General features: G+C 26.3%; 2 protein-coding genes and 1 long non-coding RNA gene across 7 annotated transcripts in view; all 3 read right to left on the bottom strand.

Moving 5' to 3' along the window:
• The window catches only part of LOC105835340 (lactosylceramide 4-alpha-galactosyltransferase), a 29,624-nt gene extending 11,733 nt beyond the window's left edge, over positions 1-17,891 (bottom strand). The window contains exons 1-4 of one of the 5 annotated variants that reach the window (XM_036282674.1): positions 16,962-17,891; positions 12,540-12,791; positions 11,882-12,062; positions 6,320-6,535 (exon numbers count right to left, since the gene is read on the bottom strand). In XM_036282674.1, the coding sequence (XP_036138567.1) occupies positions 6,320-6,521 (202 nt within the window). In that variant the 5' untranslated portion in view covers positions 6,522-6,535; positions 11,882-12,062; positions 12,540-12,791; positions 16,962-17,891. Of the gene's footprint in view, positions 1-6,319; positions 6,536-10,738; positions 10,757-11,881; positions 12,063-12,539; positions 12,792-16,961 lie in introns of those variants that run through there. The other 4 variants (XM_036282675.1, XR_004962137.1, XM_036282676.1 and 1 more) reach the window with 4 other exon arrangements.
• On the bottom strand, positions 418-3,702 carry LOC114254517. Its single transcript, XR_004962138.1, has 3 exons — positions 2,261-3,702; positions 1,789-1,932; positions 418-1,451 (listed from the first exon to the last, which is right to left on the bottom strand). It is a non-coding gene; the product is annotated as an uncharacterized LOC114254517 (long non-coding RNA).
• Positions 17,892-18,105: 214 nt separating the features above from the next.
• Positions 18,106-24,048, bottom strand: LOC105836652 (ejaculatory bulb-specific protein 3). The gene is made up of 2 exons (XM_012680830.3): positions 23,793-24,048; positions 18,106-18,475 (listed from the first exon to the last, which is right to left on the bottom strand). Exons 1-2 carry the CDS (start codon positions 23,989-23,991, stop codon positions 18,315-18,317), a joined length of 360 nt encoding a protein of 119 aa, XP_012536284.1. The 5' UTR covers positions 23,992-24,048; the 3' UTR covers positions 18,106-18,314.
• Positions 24,049-24,685: the final 637 nt, after the last annotated feature.

The following is a 24,685-nucleotide window of genomic DNA, read 5'->3' on the forward strand; positions in this document are numbered from 1 at the left end:
AAATATGATACATACATTTTAGCAGATTTGACAAACATATTTGACAGCTTTGCTTAAACATGTATGACCGACTTATGTACTAAATTTATTAACTATTTGTTACTTAAAAGTAAGTATTTTTGCAGAGTCTTTCAGTGATTCATTTAATTGTAAAACTTTTGCTTGTAAAATTGATCCTGATATTAATTGGTCCAATGCTCTTGCTTGAAGAAACTATAATTATTGATTTTTACATATTTAACTTATTCTATTTTTTCATTTTTACATGAGTGTTTACATATTTTATTCTTAAATTTTAATTTATTTAATAAAATTGTAATCTTGTATTTGTCTTTTATAGTATTAGACAAATATAATTTTAAAATATACCTTGTAAATTTCTTCAAGAATAGAAATCTTGTCTTTATATATAAAGAATTTTCTTTTTGGTTTTTTCAAAATATTAACTACTAAATTTAATAAAAACTAGACTAAAAATCATAATCTCGTACAAGATCTGCATGAACACATCATAGCGGTTAGGGGAGCAACAATCGTGGTTACTACACAACTACACACATTTACATACGACTGTAATTGCATATATGCATATATGCAATTACAGTCGTATGTAAATGTAAAAATTACTATAGTAATAAAATAATTATAGTCAAGAATATCATTTTAAAGTAATTATTAATACAATATTGATAATAATAACCATATGTTTATAGTGATTACTAATAATGATTGTTTTATGGTACAACTTACTATGATTATGAGAATATTTAATATAATTTAAATAATCTATAAATTATATTGTTAAATAATTACAATAATATTTTAGTCCAAATCTAACTATAAATTGTACTGATATTATGATTACTATAACTATTTGTTTCTCTCGGTGTGAAATGCAGGGTTCATTGTATAACATAAAAGCATATAAAAGAGAGATTGTTTATAAATTACACACGCTAATTCTTTCGATTTATTTTTTTACGGCATAAATCATCGTGTGGCGTAAAATACATCAGATAATTTTATGATATTTTAAAGACGTCTATAAAAGACATTTTAAAATTCTTGTGACGTCTTAAGACGTCTTATAATTATCAGAAAGATATCTTTAGAAACATTTTATAGATGTCTTATTTTTAAATTTCTGATGTTTTTAATTCTTACAAATGTAAAACGTTTTTTTTACTTTTCAATTTTTAGACAACTTATTTAACGTTCTTTAAGGGTTTTTTGACAATATTCTTAGACATGCAGTAATCATGGTAATTTTTAAAATAAAAGAATTAGTAAAAATGTATATATTGTTTATTTAATATTACAATGTTACAACTTTTCAGATTTTTTATACGAATTAAAACACTTTACAAAAATGTTAAAAAATTTAGAATTCTATAAATATATTCGGAGTTTAAAAATCCGGATTACAGCCAATTATCTCCGAAATTATTGTCCTATAGGAAAATAAAGAAATTATTTCAGACATAAGTTGTAAGATTTCAACAAATCAAACTTGGTGATCTTAAGTACAAGTGTGGAAGAATTTTTTCAAGGTCGTCGTGTACAAAACAACGTAAAAATATATGACTGGATATGTGAAATATTATACTTAGGTTAAATACAGTAATCTCAGTAAACATTAATGTACATAAATGCAGTTTAATTAAATTTGCTATAATTGATCAAACAGAGAAAGCTTTAAGGTATTTGTAACATCAACTTGACTGTGCCATTGTATGTAACATACTTAGAATTTCAATGTTTCAAAATTCAGATTTCAAATATACTTACGCCCTTTACATACTTTGACAACTTTTGGATAATTTTAATCGATAAATTAATAATTATTTGTTAATAATAGTTCAGATTTCCTTCCTACACATTTGTTTTTCGCAATGTGTTCAGATAATTGTTCAAGAAATAACTGCTTTACATCTGTAAAAATTAAAAAAAATTATTTTAAATATCTTAAACAATTAAGAATTTATATACACACACACACACTTTTATTTTTATATGTATATAAAAAATATATTATAATAATGGATATTTTTTATATTAAAAAGGTGGTTATATCTAAATTTTGTATATATGTATAATTTTGCTCGACTTACAAAATTTTGCATGAACAAAAATTTATTTAAATTATTTTGAAAGAAAGATACAACTTACTGTTTATTGTTTAAAAATTATTATACAGTGTAATAAGTTTTTTGATGAAATAAAACTTCATAATTTTATAATCTATATAAAAAAGCAGTACCTTTTTTTTCCCAGGTAGCACATACTCGTTTCAAAAACGTTTCACAAATGTTTTTTCGAAACGTTTTGTAACCGACTCTTGGAAACGTTTCTAATTGGTAAAAATGTCCACTCCAAAAACGTTTAGGAAAACATTTTTTAAATAGAAGAAAAATGTTTAAGAAACAGTTAAAATTCGTTTTTTTCCTTCATCGGTGAAAAATTTATTTAATAAAATAATGCATTCACGTGCGCGCATACGCGTGTGTATGTGTAAATGCATTATATATACATAGAGAGAAAAGAATTTCTTTAGATTTAATAAATTTTCTTTAAGTCAAACAAATTTGGTCATTGGTATACGTCGATGTTTGAACTAATAAATAATTGTTTGGACTTTTAAACAAAGTAATTTATTTTAAATAAAACATTCTTTGAACAAAACAATCAAATTTTTATGCAGTAAAACAATATTTTGTAAAAAATAATTTTTTTCAGTGAAACAAATATAATTCAAACAAATACATATATTAAATTCAAAGAAATAGTGTAATCATATTACTTCTGTAATCATATATTTTTTTAGGAGTGGGTTCCGTTTGCCTACGTTCCCGATTGCCTACTGCTTCGTTTGCACACACGAAAATAATCAAGGTGCAAAAGTACGTTTGCACACGTTAAATTATTACGATCATACACATTGCACACGTGACGCTATTGCACACGTTGCACATTGCACACATAATATCATTGCGCTCATACCGAGGGGGTAACCACTAGCTAAAATGTTGTCTCACGGATTACATAATTTTATTTGATTTCATACGATTTCATATGATTACAAATAATTGCATCGGATTACAAATGATTTCATCTGGATTACATGCAAATAAACTTTTTTTAGCACATTTAAATCTTATTTTTTTAATTAAAAAGACATGAGTAGGCACATTAAAACATTTATACATTTTCGCTCCGGAGGGAAAAACTAAAAATATTGTGTGATGGAAAGCATTAGAATAATAAATTAGATATATTAAAAAAAATATATATATATTTAGCAGAATAAAGTGATATCAATTTAATCAGACTGATATTCTATTTTGTATATATAGATTATTTTTTCAAACATCTGAGCTAATTAATAAGCGTGCGCGCATGCATGTGAAGACCGAGTTGACAGTACGACCCATATTGTTTTGCTTTTATAAAAAAACATTTTTTAAATATAATATTTTAAATAAATATAAATTATAAATATCCGGGTAATGGCGGATACTTTACACTAGTATGTATATAAATTTATTATAATTATAGGTGTAATAAAATAGAATATATATAATTTCTTCTAACCAGTCGCGAAGCGCCCACTCCCCCTTAAGGGGATGCTAATTAAAGCTGTCCTGTTTTATCGATTATTTTGCTTATTTTCAATTCACTAATCTTTTAATTGTATTTACAGAATTAAAAATCCTTTTCCACAATTAAAGTACAGACGGTAACATAATACGTACGTAAGAATTTTATATAAAAAACAAAAAAAAATTAATATAATTTATAAATTATATTAGCCCCCGTCTAATAGACGTTTATCCGATCTTTCATTTCTTCTTGGGATAGCATGTTAAAAATAAAAAAGTAGATAGACCTCGCTTTGCATGGAAAGTCGCAAATCCATATGGAACACGAAGCGTGGACACACACACGCACACACACGCGGAGAGGGGGTGCAAGGGGGGCTTCGCCCTCCCTCCCTCACCCACTCCTTCGGTAGGGGAGCCGGGAAAGTCGCAAACCTATGTGGTAATTGTCATGTGTGTAATGTGTATGTGCGTAATAATGTCACGTGTGCAATGTGTATGAGCGTCATAATATAACGTGTGCAATGTGCACGTGTGCAATAGCGTCACGTGTGCAATGTATATAAGCATAATAATATTAAGGTCATCGGGATGGTCTCCCTTGATCGAAATATTTACCAATTTTTCCACTTAAGCCACATGTCTCGTTATCTTTAATCTTTTTTTCTTAATAACTTACTGTTTCATTTTAATTTCATTTAATTTATACTTATAAAAATATTTTTACAGCTGCTTGAAATCAAATATAATCATTAATATAAGATATTAACGTGTCTATATTGTTGGAAAGTTTCTCGTAATCATGTGTTTCAGTTGCTATCAGAATTGCAGCAACTGAATCCACATTTATTGATAAATTAATGCTTTCACGATATATCAACTTTGAATAACGGCTTTGAATAACATGCCAGTAACATTTCAGTATTTCCTTTAAAATTCTCATAAAAATTTGTTATTGCTCTTATGTTGCCGTCATAATATTATTAATATTTATCATTTATAAGATGCTATTATAACACTATATATATATATATATATATATATATATATATATATATGTATATATATACTATATATATATACTCTCTCTCTATGTATATATATATATTATTTCTGACTTGTATTGTACAAAGCGCTATAATACTCTACTAATTTTCAAGCAATCACGTTTATAAATAAAAAAAGTATTCTTGAATAATTGTTATTTTTTAAAAATGTAAAAAAAGAAATATTGATTTTTTTATCCTTCAAACTAAACTTTAAACTGTGGTCCTTAAATGTAAAATAGCAGCATTAAAGTTAGCTCGAATTGCTGACAATATTGTCCACAGTTTGAAGTTTAGTTTAAAGGATGAAAAAATTGATATTTCTTTTTTTACATTTTTAAAAAATAACAGTTATTCAAGAATTTTTTATTTATTTATAAACGTGATTGAAAATTAGTAGAGTATTATAGCGCTTTGTACGATACAAGTCAGAAGTAAGATTTTCATTGAATTGAACATTCAAGCTTAGCCGATATATATCATATCTGGACTTTGTTATGTTAAGAATATATTTTGAAACGATTAACAGATCACCCTTCATATATGTATATCCCAGCGAGAAACGATAATGAATTCAACATCAATTCAACGTCGAATCGACATTGAAATGATGATTTCTCTCAAACGCATTACTACAGACTAATAGTAATGCGTTTACTTTTATTCTGGAGAAGGATTTCCAAGTCTATAAAAAAAATAAAAAGATATTGCGAAACAAAAATTACTGTTTTTTGTCAGTAAAACAGACGACAGCATCCCCTTAAGTGGGAGATGAATCTTATAAATGCTTGTTAGCATCAAATATATTAAATTGCTTATATTTTGTAATATTACATATTCCAATTAAGAACTGTGCTTTAAGACTGATGAATTTGTCAATGTGCAGTTTATATATGCTGGTAATTATAAATTTAAACGATTGATTATACACGTGAACAATCAGTGTTGGCTTGTAGCGACAACATTAAATATATATATGTCTCATATTTTTGTTCTTAAATATTGTATTAAGTAAAAATATTAAGATACGATTTAGGCGACTCATATGCATTTGGGTGACTATGTAGTACGCAACTCTTCAATACAATAAAATATCTCAATGAAAAGAAATCGGTTAGAACTCGATTATGTTAAAAAATTTAACATAATCGATTAGAAATCGATTATGTTAAACTGTTTAGTGCTAATATAAAAAATAATTTGAAGCATTAAAATGAAAAAAACAAAATTTATATAAACAAAAATAAATTTTATTTTTATAATGTTTATAAAATTAAAATGTAGGTTCTCGAAACTGACTATTCACCTTCAATTTTTCAATCAATCTCATGTATGAAATCAAAGCACGTAGGATAAACATCTGCAGGATCGAACATGATATTCGCCAAAGTTGATTGTTTTATGTGGAGCCATATATCACCCCGATATTATTACAATAAAATTACATAAAATTAGACAGATATGATAAACTTCTGATAATTGAATGTGTTAAAACGTATGAATTTTGATATTTAACTTTAAAATGACTTGATTTGAAGATATATATTTTTTATGTGTTTTATAACTATTATATTTTTGTAAACGTAATAGTTTACACAAGTGTATGCTATGTTTAGAAACGATTTACTTTTTTGAACTGTTAATATGTATGAAATTGAATAGTAACTTCCGTACTTGTTTCCGAATCGAAATCATCGATGCCTTTTGTGGTCGAATCTTCATTGTAGCATCTGATATCGTTGACCGTCGTTACGTCGAGGAATGGTATCCTTTGAATGATGTTGCTCTCAGTCGAAATCATAAGGATAAGAAGCACGACAGCGAAAGCGAAACCGCACCACAATAATCTCTTTTTCATTTTTATGGATTTTCTCATTGGACTATGCTATACTGAGATAAAATTGATAGCGTTATATATATATATATATATATATATACATATATACATATATATATATATACATACATATATATAAAATATGATTTATGATTTATAAAAAGACAACGATTTTACTAAAGTATAAATATATAGTTAAATATACATATATAGCTGAATACAGATCTAAAAATATTTTTATTGGATTATCAAAATAATTATAAAGGATGATGAGCAATAAGAAGTTTTACATTATAGCAATCAGGTTGAGATTTCTATGTTGAAGGATTTCTTATAAAAACCAGGCAAATGCTCTTTTTAAAATTCAAGTTATAAAGCCAAATCATTGTTTATTAGTAATGTTATATTGTGCACAATTTTTTTTGTAAAAAATAGAAAATAGGATATATAAGTATAAATAAGTAGTAAATATAAAATCTTTGTAAGAACCAAACGTAACATCAATAGATGTAAAATTTGTGCATAAGATAGCTGCTGAAACCAAATCAGTCATTGACTGTTCTGGTCATTATCAACAACATAATTAAAATACGATTTGAATCGTGTTTTAAATTAGAAACATCAGCAAAAAAAATGCAAAATAATTTTGTTTTACAACAATACTTAATCATACGTTGCAAAACCACAATTAAAGATACGTTATCAACATTTCAATAGAAAGTCTTATCACATACCGCGTATTCACCAGACTGTGCTCCTCCAGATTATTATTTATTGATGTAGCACGAGCTTTCTGACTAGCAATTTAAAACATATAAAGAAATAAAAAAAACTTTTGTTTGATGAATGGATTGCTTCGAAGAATGATTATTTTTTTATCACGGAATTCACTTATATTACAGGCAGAGAAGTTATAGCTAACAATAAAAAATATTCAAATTTACAAGTTAATGTATTAGAATTTCTAGAAGTCTTTTACTTCGATATAAAACATTTTTGGTTTCTTGATTATACAAATAATTTATGCTGTTGCAAGATATATGTATAGCGCGATTATGTACACATATAAAGATTAGATTAGAATCATTTTTAGTTTATATTTAAAAAGTCGTAAATATATAAAGATTTTATGTTTCTTAAAAATTCAATTTTTTGGACTTGTTTGGTGTTTACAAGAAGTCCTTCAATTATTGTGATAGTTCCAATGAAATTATTTTTAAAATGTTCGCATCTGTCCGCTAAATTTTTAGATAGCTGTATATCATTTTCTTATAGTTTAAACAGTTTTATATAAGATTAGATACTTTGGTAAGAGAAACCGTTCTTTCTGTGTATACAATCTTTATTGATTGTGAGACAAGTGTATTTTATTTTGTTATATTAAAATTTATGTGTTAGATACTTTTAGATAAAAATTACATATATAAAAACCAACTTAAGGGCAAGAAAGTATTATATTTGTTTCTTTAGATATATGCAATTTTTGCAGGGGCAAATAATATATTTGCGAGTGAACGTTGCTAAGAAAAGAAAATAAACAAACAGAAAAGTTTATTTTCGATCGCGTACAAAAAATAATTACGAAATAACCATATGATAGCATAACTCAGAAGAGGCTTGCTGAATGAGAATATGCCTCGTAAGAACATGACTCGTAAGTACAGTATTGCAAAGTACACACAAATGTCTTTAGTATATACACACAAAGTTTCATGCATCTCGGAACCAGATGGAGAAGTAACCGTGCTAACACTATTATAGTTACTTTTTTTCATCGATTTTATTTTTTTATTTCTTTTTAAATGTTTTGATAATATTATATAAAAAATAAAAAATTTTTAGAAATGTGTGTTGTAAATAAAAATGTAATACATTTTTAGAAATGTGTAATACTATAAAATCACATTATTGTAATAATACTATGTTAATGTCTTGCTTACTAAGTAATCTTTTGACAATTTACTTTAAAAAAAAAAATTAGTTATTTATTTTGTCACCGTTTTTCCGCGATGCTGATTGGTTGCTGATTGTCAAGTTCGTGCTGTGTGACTCGCTTCACACTGTCGTCTGTTAAACTGTTAACAGACTGTTAAGCTGTTAAACTTTTGACAGTTCTTCGTATTTGACAATTTTTACTTTTGTTTGAGAAACAGAGAGTTTCTAAGACATTGATTGAAGGTTTAATAGATTTTTAAAAAGTGAGAGAGAGAGAGAGAGAGAGAGAGAGAGAGAGAGAGAGAGAAAGAGAGACGGGGGATGAGAGGGAGAGGAAGAGAGAAAGTAAAAGAGCGTGAAAAATAGAGAGTGAGAGCGTGAGATAGAGAAGAGGATTAAATATAAAGTGTGTGAGAGTAATATTGAACAACATAAAAATATAGAGCAAGAGATTACGTTTGGCAAGTAATTAGAAAGAAACATAGCGAGTGAGAAAGAGAGTTTAAGAGAGAAGAAATAAGAAATAAGAATAAATAAAAAACCTTCGAGAATAAAATTATTTGCATATAAACTGAATATAAATACAGAAGAAAAATAAGTGCAATGTTCAATATAAAAAGGCTAAATGGCGCGCGCGAAGCGTGCGCACTGTAGTGTTCTAGTATTATATAAAATCGATTTTATTTTTTTGTTCCTTAAAAAATACATTTTTAAAAATGTATAATACTACAAAATCACATCATTGTAATAATACTATGTTAAAGTCTTGTTTACTGAGCAATCTTTTTTCTTTCGGTCTTCTTCCCCTTCTCTCTTCCTTTCACACTTCTTATCTTTCTCTCCTCGCTCAATCTTTTATTTTTAAAAAACAAACAAATATAAAGAGTTCATTAATGCTAAGCAAAAATAATACAATAAACAGGTCAATATATCGAATCAAAACAAATTATCCTAATACAATATAATTTATTAAATAAAAAATATATAATTTATTAAATAAAAAATATATATAAACGCGACTAAAAATCACTGTGTTAAAAAATGTTAAACAAATTTCGAAACGTTTCGACTATACATAATCGACTATACATAGTCCTCTTCAGTTGTAACAAATTTCCCATATTTATGAACTTAAACATGAGTGAAAAAACGCAAACAAAAATATAATTAAACAGTTAAAAAATGATGACCATTGAACAACCGTAAAACAACGTATATCGTCTATAAAAATGTGTCATAACAAATAAAAACGTGGACGAAAAAATAATACAAATGAATAATAAAATTTTTCTGCAAGTCGATTTTTATATTAAAAGGACAGAATAGATAGTCAAAAAGTCTTGTCGAGAAATCTATATTAAGATCGATGGAATACGTGTAATTTATGAATAACATAAACTGATATGCCTATTGTAAAAAAACGATAAACTTACATATGTTGATACCAGACAATATTAAAACGAGCAACAAACACGCAGAGTATTCGACAAAGCGTTAAAACGAGTGTAACGTTTGGTAGTCAGAGGCAGAATCACTTTTATTTTTATTTTATTTATTCTTTAACTTGAAACAAAGTCTTTCTTCCTCTCTTTTTCTTAATTGAACATTGACTGTTCTTTATTTCGTCTTTAGGTTTAAATATCAATATATTTCTTCTTCAGGTTTAAATAATAATATTAAAATATACACACACGTACACACATACAGACATACATAAATACATACATAGACATCATTATACAATATTATTATTTATTATTGTACCATTTTTTTGTTTCTTTCATTGCAAAAAAATTAAATTTATAAACTAAAATAATAATTATGATTTTATATAGGAAAATAATAATTATATAATCTATTTTATGTTCCGTAAAAAAAATTTTATATAGATTTAATATAGATTAATATAAATTTTATTAAAATGAAATAAGATACTAATAACATTTTAATAAAAACTCGGGGTTTTTAATTAAAACTTTATAAATATTTAATTTTGATTATTTACAGATCTATATTAAGTATTATATAGTCTTATTAAATTAAGTATTATACTATATTAAGTATTACAGTCTTATTAAATGTCTTTATAAGAATTAAACGAAATAAATATTTATGTTAAGCTATATGAAATTCTTATTAAAGTCTTATAAATTCTTATAAAGTTCTTATTAAAATCTTATTAGTACCTTATTTAATTTTAATAAAAAATTTATATTAAATCTATATAAAATTTTTTTTCACGGGGTATTATTTTAAATTAAATTTTTAATTAAATTATAAATTATATAGTGTTCTAATGTTATTTTCTATTTTATAATTACCTGATATTTTTCCTTCTTATTTCTTCCCTATTATTCTCTCTCTCTCTCTCTCTCTCTCTCTCTCTCTCTCTCTCTCTCTCTCTCTCTCCCTCCCTCTCTCTCCCTCTCTCTCTCCCCCCCCCTCTCTCTCTCTCTCTCTCTCTCTCTCTCTCTCTCTCTCTCTCTCTCTTTGAGAGATGAACATATTACTCCGCATAGACATCGATTGGGACGGCTTTCGGTGGAAAATAGAAGACTTTTTTTTCTTGGCTGCCTGACCTATCACATTCTTTATATGCGCTCCCCTTGCGTACATATACAAACAATATGGAATAATGTTATTAAAAAATTAAATATTACCTAGATATTTCTCCTTATTACTTCTTTCTAACCCTCTATTTTTCTCTTACTCTTTCTTTTTTGCACTCTCTTACTGTTTCTTCTACTTAAAAAAATCGTTGTTTCTTCTAATTATGTTATATTTTAATGTGTTGTTCCCTATTTCTCTCTTCCTCTCTATCTATTTATCTATTTATCTATCTATTTATCTATCTCTTTTCTTTTCTTCTATAAAAATTAACAACTTGAAATTTTATAATTAAACAGTTTTAAAGATATATTTAAAAGAAATATACATATATAAACATACATATAGAGGCATTACTGTGTAATGTTTTTTTCTATTTTTCTCTCTTTCTCTCTTTCCATTCCTTCTTTCTGCAAAAGTCACTGTTTCTACTTCTAATTTCTTGTCTCCCGTAATCTCTATCTCTTTCTATTTTTCTGTCTCTTTCAATCTATTTATCTACCTATTTCTTTTTTTTCTTCTTTTTTCTTTCTAAAAGATTAAAAAATGTTAAGCATATTGTTATATGATATATTTTATGTACTATTATATACTATTATATGCTATTATGTTTTATGTACTATTATAAAGTAAAATTTTTAATTAAATTCTAAATTATATTATCTTTTAATGTTGTTCCCTATTTTTCTCTGCTTCTCTATCTATCCATCTATCTATTTCTTTTTTTTACTTCTATAAAAATTAACAACTTAAAATTTTATAATTAAAACTTTTCAAAAATATATTTAAAAAAATATGTATATAAACATACATATACAGACATCACTGCGCAATGTTATTTACTATTTTATTATTACCTGATATTTCTCATAATGTCTTCTCTCTTAAACTTTCTTTCTATCTCTTTTTGTTCCTTCTTTCTGAAAAAATCGCTGTTTCTCCTTTTAATTTTTTGTGTCTCCCGTAATCTTTCTTTCTCTTTTTCTATCTCTTAATCTATCTATCCACCTATCTCTTTCCTTTCCTACTTTTTTCTTTCTGAAAAATTAAAAAATTTTTAAGATATTATTATTATATATTTTTTGTGATTATTTTAAAGTATAAAATTTTTAATTAACTTATAAATTATGTTTTATTTTTATGTTGTGCCATATTTCTCTTTTCCTTTCTATATGTATCTTCACTTTCCTGAAAAGTACGCGAAATGTTAAATTAATTTTCCTTACTTTTCTTTACTTTATTTCCTAATCTTCTATAACAAACAGTCTTTAAATTCCTTTCCTTACACAACAAATAATTTTACCTGATATTTTACCTTCTTATTTCATCTCCTTCTTCCTCTCTCTCTCTCTCTCTCTCTAATTTCTTTCCCATCCTTCTCTCTTTTAAATAAAATGCTTGCTCTGTCAGATATGTAAAGTACGTGAACTGACACGACAAATTTTTACTTTTTACTTTTTAAAAATAAATTACAACGATAAATTACAACGATAATTGTATAGATAATATCTATACCAATTTGACAGCTGTCAAAATTCAATCGCAATGGCAGCTACTCTTGAAACACGTAGTAAGCGCAGTGAGAGAACCAATCAGCATCATGGAAGCAGTGTTTCCAGTCTCGAATCTTTTACAGCAGCGAGCGATCAATAATCGACTATCTTTCTTTCCTTTCCTTGAAGGAGACAGCTCAAGAAAAAAGGAGACAACAAATAGTCGAGCGCCGTCGAGCAAGCTGTTCGCTATCCCTCCACTTACAGCACGCTGCTATAAAAAAATTCGAAACTGGAAGCACTGCACGGAAGAGATAATATACAGATATACAGAATATACAGAGACAATACTTTGAGACTTTCAAGTATCAATGATTTTATCTCTATTTTAAGATAGGATAACAGCAGTTGCATTATTATGTACAAACAACTTTCCTTCTGCGTTATTGACATCTAACGACGTGGACGTAGAAATTTTTGTAGCTTTTTGCTTGTTTTTTTTTGTTTATAAATTTTTTATTATTTTTTATATTTTTTCCTATTTTTTCTATTTTTAACTTTTATATGAGAAAAAAAATAAAAGTAAAATTTTTTTTCAAATTTTTGTGCAAAATTTTGATAATCTGATCTTTAAATCGTGATCAACAGTATCAAAAACCCTCAAAAACAGCGAAGTTCAAATTTTAAAAATTTCCAATATCTGTCATACTGAATCAGATCGGGATGGTTCATATGAGCCAGCAACAAGCTTAAAAACTACATAGATAATGCAAGTTACATGAAAAAAATTTGAAATTTTAATGGAAAAATGCCGGCTTTTTAAAATAAAAATATCTAGTTTAGTGACTCATTATGGACTCATTATTCCTGTTATTTAAAGTTAAAAAGTAACTTTTCCAATTCTGATTGAGGAGAGAAGGAACATACGTAGCGTATTCCGTCTCTTTTCATATGCATGAATATAGAGATGAAACATTCGTATCAAGTATGTTCCGATATAAGTGCAACTTTGTGTGAGAAGACATCAGTGTCCCCGTAACTTTATCACTAAAGTAATCTTAACAATAGCTGATAATTTCTGATAAGTGTTTCAAAAACTCATAATTGCAGCTGAGTTTACTAAATGTTCGCATTTGTCTAGATTATTTTATCGCGTAATTCACGATGAATAGATCTTTTATATTGCACGCGGTGATAAAAAAAGAATCAGAGAAAAGCGTGCATTATTATTTATTTAAAATTATTTTTTATTAATTTAACTATACAAAAGTATAATATACATGTATAAAAATCGAATGCAAGTTTCATATGTCAGCGTATCAGAAAATTGTTCATCGCATTTAAACTCATTTCGCGATATAAAACCTCAAGAACAATGATTGAAGCAAATCATATATAATGCGTATGATTGTAGGGGATCACATGTGATTTATTATAACACATTATACGATATGTTACATTATTTCTTCAATTTATATATGAGAGAAGATATATACAACACGTTAAAATGCAAGAAAAATTATGCCAATTAACTTTAAATAAAATTATTCATTTTTTGAATGTATTACCCATATAGCACCGATTGTTGCAGAAAAATTTCAAAAAAGTTTCAATTATTTCACGTTCTATGTGCAACAAATATAAATTAAACTCTGCATATGTGATGTGAAATATTGCAACAGAAATGTTTTTAAAATCTATCACGTTCAATAAATTTGAAAACATTGAGTGTTACGAAAAGTTTTAAATAAAGTGATTTTGAAAACCCGGAGTACGTAACAGATTCACGAGGCAGTCTTTGTGGCTATTTTACTATTATTTTTTTTTACTTTTAAAATATTTATAAATATATACTAAAAGTTTTATAAAGATTCACTGCTTAACAGTTTCATTTGCTTATATATTGCTCAATCAATTTTAGACTCAAAATTAAATATCTAATATTAAAAATATATATGTTATTTATAAAAATGTAACGACATTGCATAGTGCATTGAGAGAAAAATGACGAAGTATTGAGAACCAAATGTTTCTTTTCTTAGTTATTTGTTATAAAAAAATTTATTTGTGAAAACGAAATATACATTTCTGTGAAATGTTCTGTGAAATATATCTCTAAAATATATTTCTGTAAAATATACCTTATTTAAAGAGATAACAGTATGCGAAAAAATAAATAATTTATCCGCTAGAAATAAAACATTTAATTCGCCCTATTTAAATAAACCATTTATTAAATAAAAATACTTAAAATTTTTTAATGGGGGAAATAGCGTATATTTTACTCCAAATATTTTATTCCTAAGAAATAAACCAATTAATGAGAAAAATAAAATGCATTTCATAGAAATATATATTTCGTTTTCACAAATAAATTTTTTTATAACAAATAAATATCGAAGAAAACATCATAAGAAATATTTGATTCTCAATACTTCGATATTTTTCTCTCAGTGTGTATCGAAAAGAAAAAGAATAATAATGTAACCTCTTTATTAAAATAGATTTAAAAAATTGGTTTTGTTTAAAAAATACAATGCTTTAATAAAATTAGATATTTTATAAAATAAAAAGAAAATATTAAAGAATATATGCAAATATATGTGCGTACATATAATCTCTTTAATATGCATACATATAGATTGCAGTATTAAAAGTCTGTGTAATATAAACTATACATTAGCAGTAGAATTACAACTTATCGAATAACTATTTTGATATAAACATTTTGAAGTAAAAGCTATGTTAGGTTTGTTGAGGTATCAGCACGCTTAGGAGCTACATTGGCAAAATGTTATTGTTCAACTTTGCATTCGAAATGTGTACATTGGAAAATATTAAATAATGAAAAAAAATATTTCACTGTGTATACTCGTGATAATACTATAGATGCAGAGTATAAATTTACGCATATCCTCGACAGAACGAAGAGAGAGCCAAACAAGGAATTTTTATTTAAAGAATTTTCTCTCTCTACGCAGATAAGTAAGTATAACAGGACGGAACACGCATAGAAGATAGAGTGTGACTATGGCTGAGTTCGGGAAGACACTATTAGCGCTAAAAATATTATTTTATCCTTGTTGCTCAGTGAATGTTGAAGAAAGATAGAGCACGCTCACAGCGCCAAAAGCGTGCTCTCCGAACCCAACCTATGTGTGTAGTGGATTAGAGACAAAAAAGAATACAAACTCATCAATATTTTGCCTCTCTTTTCGTTCTGTCAAACCAAACTTTTAAACTAAGGAATGCTGGCATGTTGGGTTTTCTATTTATCTTCTATCTATAGATAATACGTCCAAGTTTAAAAAGAATGAGGATGTATATGTAATTAAATTTTAAAATAACCTTGAAAAAGTTTCAAAATGCTCAAAAATAAGAATATCTTAACAAATTGTTAGTACATTCGAGAATCTTCTAACTTTATTTTTTTACAAAATTAAAATATTTATTTTGTGCAACTTATAATGATTGTTATACATATATTCAAATATTAGCGTCATTGTTAGATATGGACTACTAAACAAATGATTCATAACTTTCATAAGTAATTACCAGAATTTTTTAAATAACAGAGATATTACAAGCGACCATTAATATTTGCAAAGACTATAATATATTACTTTTTTCTCTAATAATGTATAGTAATAATATACATATTTACAATTTTAATTTTTTAAAATTTTTAATTAGGTATAATTTATTGAGTACAATATTAGGATAAAAGTAATTTATAAATAAAATAAATAATAGAATAATAAACAAAAATGCAAAATATTTTTTATATTCATTTCCGAAAGAATATATAAAAAAATATATAAAGTACGTGTTAAAAAATTTGAAAAATTAATAACATTTTTAAAAAAATTGATAGTTTATATAAAACCTGAATTTACATTTCATATAAACTTCAGACCAATGTTTATGTGTTTGCCATTTGCACAAATATTTTACATTATTTCGAGATATCTTTAAAACTGTTGCAGACAAATATGTTTTAATATTTCTTTGCAAATTGCACTCTATTATTATGAAATTTATCTAAGTAATAATTCAGTATTCAATTTTTTAAAATAATTTTTTATGATTTTTATACAGTCTTAAAAAGAAAGATGTATGTATGTACATTCTGTTTTTTTTTTTTGTTTCCAATGCATACTAAGTTTTTAATCCTTTTTATTGTTCAAACTTCAGATGTAATGAAACAATTATATTACAGATTACTTATTCAAATTTTAATTGTTCTGTAATATTCGATAGACTGCTTATTTTTGTCAATCTTTTGTACAAATCGAATATTCAACATGTTTAAATCTTTTTGTCTGAGTTCTAATTTCAGTGCTATATGGGTATTTAATAGATTAAGTCTTCAGAGGATAGGAGGAGAATCTACGTTAAATTGTAGGACTTTTTAATATCTCATAACAAATCATGGAACAAATACCTGCTTTACAGCACTCGCTCGTAAGTTCCTTTCGTATTTATCTTTGCACAATTTGTCTTTCGTGTCAAGTATCTCCTCCAGTCATCATAATTTAACACAAATATGACAGTGTTATTATCTCTTTCACAAAAGATAACGTACAAAATTAGTATTCAACGATGTGTGAATTATTTTTATCTGGAATAGATTTTGTGTTGCGTGTTCGTTTTTTTTTTATTTTCGTTCACATTATGTCACGCTCGTGCACGCCGCATTACACGCGACGAAAAAATTAAATCAGTTAATGGAATACCTCAGCGACAATTGGAAAACAACTCGGTTGTGTTCCAATTTTTTCCATCCAGAACGAAAATGCGTTTCATACTAACTCGTACTCTGATCTGACACTACGGTCAAAATTGTCGCGTGGAAAAGAGGCGTTGCTTTCGAGATAAGCTCAAACGAATGCACGAAACGCGTGTGTAAAATTCTTAAAGCATAAGCTGTATATTCTGACACCGGTAGAATCGTTGAGAGCACGTCTGTGCTAACTATTTTACACGAAATAGAAAAGCGTTAGAAAAATTTTTTGTGTTATCAATTGATGGATTATCGTTGGCTATTGGCGACACCACAATATTCTCCTACAAGAATTATTTTGTTTCGCTTTCGAGAAGGATTCTCGTTGAACTAAACGTGACATACACGTCACGATAGTAATCACCCTCACAGGCAGTAGTCACCCCGTTTCACCGCCCCCGTATTGATCGCCACACGGGTGACCAATGGTTCATAATGGAATCACAGACGGAACACTTTAGTCAGAACAGTACGAATACTGACGATCGAGAACAGACGTCTCTTCCCTGAGCATTATCTAGTGACTAGCAGAAATGATATCGCCGGTACTTAGAGTATCAACCAAGTATCACCCCTCCGCTGCTGTAGAACATGCGCTCTGCAATGAAATATACTTTTCTGACGCATGCGTAAGGCCGATGGCGACAAGGATGGAGAAACGCGTGACAAAAATTCGATGTTGTCGTTACTTTTTTCCTTGATTTCACGAGCTAGATCTCCACGGGGACATTCACTGATATGCAGTAAATACTGCTATGATTTACGATCAGTGGATTGCCGATGTAATCGTCGAGAGGTACACACGTTTAACTCAGAAAACGGCTTTTATTGTCAGTTAAAATTGTATATGCAACACTGCTAAATCTCGCTTTCGTCTACATACTCGGTATCGTATATTGTAGCTATATCTTGGAAAACTACACGGATACAAAATCGTTATTTGTTATTTCACAATTAAGTATACATGACAACGCGAAATGTGTTATTTATTTGACAACAATGTCAGATAGCGAGTTAAATGTTCAATTTCTTCGCATCCTCCAAGAGCTTTCGAACCATTGCATTCCACTCGTCGGGACGATTATCGGTGTACCATATGACTATTTTTTCTAGATTTTTCTTTTGTTGATCCGTACATTTTTGGCATTTCGTTGCAAACGCTTCAGCGATATGTCCTACAAAATATTAAATTTCAATTAATTCCATAATGTGTGTGTGTGTGTGTGTCATAATACATATTTAGAAATTCCAGTAAACCACGAATATAACTAGCATATAATATTGTAGATGAAAAAATACTTATTTTTATGTATAAGCTACGTAGCAGTTATGTCTATTTATTAATATTTTCATATATTAGCAAACAAATATAAAATAATTTTCATAAGACTTTTATAAGATTGTATACGAATATAGTTTTTCAACATCTTTATATTTTGTTATATTTTGTTTGTGATTAAATTACTTAAGGCTCTTCTTCTCAAGACTCTCTTATTGCTATTTTAAAAAATTATTTAATTTCTAGTATTTGATAAAACATAGGCTAACCCCTCCCCCCCTCACACACACATGCACACACACAAGGTTTTTAGGAAAATTATTGAATATCTCATAAACAATACATTTTAGATGTTTTAAATAAAAGTAATAAAGTTTAAAAATATATATTCAATGGTTATACATATAAGTTTGACCATAGGCGCGGCATTGTCAGAGTTAAATAAAAATGAACTTTATTTTTTAATAGCACTATCTATTTTTTTATTGCTATTCCTGTAGCTAATTATAAGAATTTTTCAAAACAATATATACAAACTCAGTTCCGTTAAGTATTTTTCTAGTTATAAACTTGAAAATTATATGCTAGAGCATTAACGTTATCCGAAATGTATTCCTTGAAGGTTGCACAGTTGAATTGACATCCTTTGTGTGTGCGCCCGCGTGTGTGCGTGTGTACGTATGTGTGCGTGTGTGCCCGTGTATTTACGTGCGCGCGCATCACAACAGAAATATAAATCCAACCGTGTAACTTCTACACAGTACAACTTTTTTACCCTGAATGTATAACCTGAAATAATTAATTTTTTTTAATATTTTTAAAATATTTTTTGAACCTAAAAGCGCATTGTACTGTTTGTACTAAATATGCATACACAGTAAAAAAAATTGTGTTAAATTTAACAAATATCGCCTGTCCCAAACAGTCCACAGAAATTTTTCTGTTAATTTAACATATTAAGCATATATTAAACAGCAACATAAATATTATGTTATATTTTAACATAAAAGTAAATATAAATTTTATAATTTGACATAATTTTTATGTAACAATTTAATGAGAAAATTATGTCAAAGTAACACATGTAACATATATTACTTTAACATTATAATAATTTAATGTAACATATATAACGTGTTATAATAACATATTATATATGTTATTTAACACGATCATAATATTATTTTAACACGTTATATACAGGATGTCTCTGTATATAATGTGTTAAAATAATATTATGATTGTGTTAAATAACATATATAAACATGTGGGTCAACGCTAAAAGGTAGAAGAGATTGAGATGAACATAAACCCAATCAGCAAGCAATATTTTATAAATGTTTTTTAAATATTTATTTTTGATTATTTTTACATTATTAGCGTTCATTGTACAAATAATATTTATTTAATATTTATTAAACATTTATTTAACGTTTATTTAACGTTTATTTAATATTTAAAAATTATTAATTTTTTATTAAAAATAATAGTTTAAGAAAATTATTTATGTAACATTTATTTAATGTTTATTTAAAATTTATTTTAAATTTAAAAGAATATTTAAAAAATATTTAAAAAATATTAATTTAATGTTAATTTAATATTTATATATATATTATTAATTAATTAATTAAAATAATCATTTAGGGCAAATATCTAAATATTTAATTAATATTTATTTAATATTAATTTAACATTTTAATGAAACGTTTAAAATAATATTTACATAACATTTATTTAATATTTATGTAATATGTATTTAAATCTTAAAAAAAATATTTTAAAAATGTTTATTTAATATTGATTTAATATATATATATATATATATTTATGTTACAATAATTAATTATTTGAAATAATGATTTGAAGCAAATATTTATATAATATTTAAATAATATTTTTTAATATTAATTTAAGATTTTAATAAATTGTTTAAAATAATATTTACGTAACACTTATTTTATGTTTCTATAATAATTATTTCACATTTAAAAAGTTGTTTAGAATAATATTTTTAAAAATATTTAAATTATGGTTGGGAAACTTTACTAATTATGTAGCGCAAATCAAGTGTAAAGAGAAAGTGAATCTATGTAATGAAAGAGTCACAAAAGCGTATAAATAAAACTGAGGCACAGATTGAAACATCGGAACATAAAGAAAATAGAGATTAAGACAACATTGCACTTATTGAAACAATATAGCATATTAACAATATTTAAAAATTATAAGAAATGACATCTATTTTTTATTTTTTTACGAACAGAACAAAAATAGATCTTTTTATATTTCACATACTATTTCGCATATGTGAAAATCAGTAAAAAATTGTAATACTTTATATTTATATTTATTTATAAAAATATAAGTTAACTATACATGTTTCATTCTTCTGACAATATCTGTTGAAATAATCTATAACAAATATGTATGCATTAACATAAAGTATTCATGGATCATTACGAAGCATTAGAATGCGTACGATCTTCGAAGTCAAGCAACGTCGGGAGTGGTTAACACTTTGATGAGTGACCGTTTTTTCAGGCGCAGAAATTAAACATGTTCTAAACAGGTACTGTGGCTTAGCTGAAACATGTATAGTCTTCTTTCCTTTACAAAATTATCGTAGAAATTTATTAGATTGGTGAGGTTACGTTAAATTTATCAAAATTATTTAATAATGCAATCAATTTTTTGCTTTTGTTGTAAATATGTTTAATAAATATTTAAAATATCACTTACCAAATGTCAAAACAACATTTTATTAAATTTTAAAACAAATATTTATTAAATGTTAAAAAAATATTTGTCCAAACATTTAAAAAAACGTTTTTCTAATTTAAAAAAGGGAACTTATCTCATTTTTAACGTTTTTAGAAATGTTTTTTAAAATGTTTTTTAAATATTATTAAAAACATTTTTTAAATATTGTTTTGCTCTCCCGTCTCTCCCCGTCTCTCCCCGTCTCTCCCCGTCTCTCCCCGTCTCTTCCGGTATAGATAACCATTTATACAAATTTGACAGCTGTCAAAATTCAATCGCAATGATTACTCTCGCAACACGAAGTAAGCGCAACGAGAGAACCAATCAGTCGCGGAAAAGCGACAACAATACTTCGAGAGATGCGAGTATTGATGCCATGCCCTTTTTCAGAAAGGATAAAAACGCATGCAGAAAAATGTTTACATTATTTTTATTTTAAAATGTAATGTGTTATGTAATATATTGTATTATAAGTCTAAATTTAATTGTGGAAATTGTTAATTCTAAAAACTATTGATCTTTAATTATTGTAACGTATAGCAATCTTTAAAAAATTGATGCTTGAAATATACATGCTTACATAATTGTAGTATTAAAAAGAATTATCTTAGCACGATTATTGCTGAATACATTTCAAAAATTTAAAATTTAGAAATTTAATGTATAAAAACGCATGCAGAAAAATGTTTACATTATTTTTATTTTAAAATGTAATGTGTTATGTAATATATTGTATTATAAGTCTAAATTTAATTGTGGAAATTGTTAATTCTAAAAACTATTGATCTTTAATTATTGTAACGTATAGCAATCTTTAAAAAATTGATGCTTGAAATATACATGCTTACATAATTGTAGTATTAAAAAGAATTATCTTAGCACGATTATTGCTGAATACATTTCAGAAATTTAAAATTTAGAAATTTAATGTAAAAACATCACAATGTTAAATTGTAAAATTATTATTCAAGCTCTTATGACAATTTTATCAAAAAATTAAACGCGCTCGCACTCATAAACATACATATCATTCCAATATTATTTATAAATATTTGATAAATAATTAAATAAATAAATTTATTTATTTATATAAATTATAATAATAAAATTTCTTTGTAGCAAAAGATATGCATTTTGCCTCTCCAAAATTTACTAAATATTACGAAAATTTTCTATATAGTATTTAACATAAAAATACGATAAATTTATGATAAAAAATGTTAATTTATACATTTTTTGTTGAGATCATATTTTATTTATTATTTTTTAAGATAAAATAAATAAATGACATGTTTGTTTCTTTATCTGGTGTTATAATTATGTTAAATAAATATTTTATCATTTTTATTATGTTATTTTTAAAATATTTAATAACAAATAATAATGAATTAAATATTGTAGATAATAATTTTGTAAGAGTATTATCTAAGCTTATAATGATTTTATAGTATTACTTTAATCGTGTATTAAACATAAGTTTAAGACTAACTATTAACTGGAAAGTAGTGTTGGAATTTTAAAGAAAACTAAGATCAAAAAATTTAAAAAAGATTCAAGAACGCATAATTATTTAATTAATTAAATATCTGATAGAGAAATGTATCTTAATTTAAAAATATACATCAGTTTTATATAATATAAAAATTTGATCAAATTTTAAGAATAAATTTATGATCAATATATAGATGTTTTTGAATTTTTTTAAATTTTTTAATCCGTGTAGTTTTCTTCAGATAACTTTCTCAAATAAAATGAAATCTTATAGAAAAGAGAAATTTAAGTAATTTAATTGCAAACAAATATATAAGAAAAAACTGTTCAAGAAGAATGGAGTTTATAACAAATATTTTTAAAAAAGTGAAATTTTACAAATATTATTTTTGTATAAAGGAAAAATTTTTATGAATTATACAATTTTGTCATTGTAACGTCACATTAGTGAAAGTGTGACAACGTCGTTTGTCATTATATACCTACATATTTAAATCATTATTATAAATAATGTTTTTTATTTTTTATATCAATATTCATCAAAATTATAAAGAAAACATATTTAAATAAATCATTGTTTTATTACTAAAATTTTGCAAATATTTATTATTTTTAATATGGCAGTGTCAAAGGCTTTTGTATATTAAATATATAATGTATTGTCTATTTTACACACACACACACACACACACACACACACACACGCGCGCGCGCGCGCGCGCGCGCGCGTAAACAATATATATATATGTGTAAACAATATACATTTTTATATTTTACGAAAAACAATATACTTTTCTACATCATTTACAGATTAAAGGAATAATCTTTTTAATTTCTATGTTATAATAATGTTATTAGAGCATTAATAATATTATTTTTAATATTAAATATAAGTTGTATCTTCTGTTTACAAAATTTAAATTTACATAAAATAATAAAAATGTATAAGGTATAATCACGTTTGAAAAATTGCTGATCCTCTGTCACGCACGGGCCAGTATCCATGAAACAATTGTAATATTGATTTCGAAGCTCGTCATTCGGTAAAACATCGTCGGGATCGATGTGATCGAATATGTCTGAGTACTTTTCCTCCTGGGCAACGACAGTCGCCAGGAAAACAGCCAGAATGGCTAGTAAGCAGAAATTCGATCTCATAATTTTGTTAGTATTGTCAAGAATTTATGCCACGCGAAACTGGCTATTTTATTCGAACGGATACGTCTTTTATAGTTTCTACTTACCCTTGGGGGCCGTTTCTTACGTAAATACTATGTAAATAGTCGTTACACGTCAAACTGATTGTAATTACATATGTTTCCAACAGATAGGACAGAAAAAAACTCTAACCCAAGAGGAATTAATTAATGAGTTTATGACGTGCGAGATCACGGAATCCTCGATTACTTCACTCATGTAAAACTGTCATTAGAATGCAAATATCCTATGTTGATTTAGCAATCTTTCAAAAATCAAGAGTCCTCAACAAGCTTCAATTAAAATTGCTTGTTTCGTGCTATGAAAATACTGTAATACAGTTTGTCTTGGCTCATGTACAATGTCACTCGTAATCGTATCTTTCGTTCTTGCACTGAATACAGTATTCGGAAATAACACCGAGTATATGTCCTACATAATTAACCACCGAGTCATGAATAATTTCCTTTCATTACGTGACATGGCACAATTAACACTAAAATTTTATCGTTTTTAGATTTTTAAGAGAATGAGTATTTTTTACTACTTGCTATAACTTGGGTGCATTGAATATAAATCTGGCCTTGAAAATATTAATAAGGGAACACAACCAAGTGTCTCCCGATTTTAATAAGTTTTGGACATGTTAAAATAT

Source organism: Monomorium pharaonis, chromosome 2, assembly GCF_013373865.1.
Source record: "Monomorium pharaonis isolate MP-MQ-018 chromosome 2, ASM1337386v2, whole genome shotgun sequence".
Classification (NCBI taxonomy): Eukaryota; Metazoa; Arthropoda; class Insecta; order Hymenoptera; family Formicidae; genus Monomorium; species Monomorium pharaonis.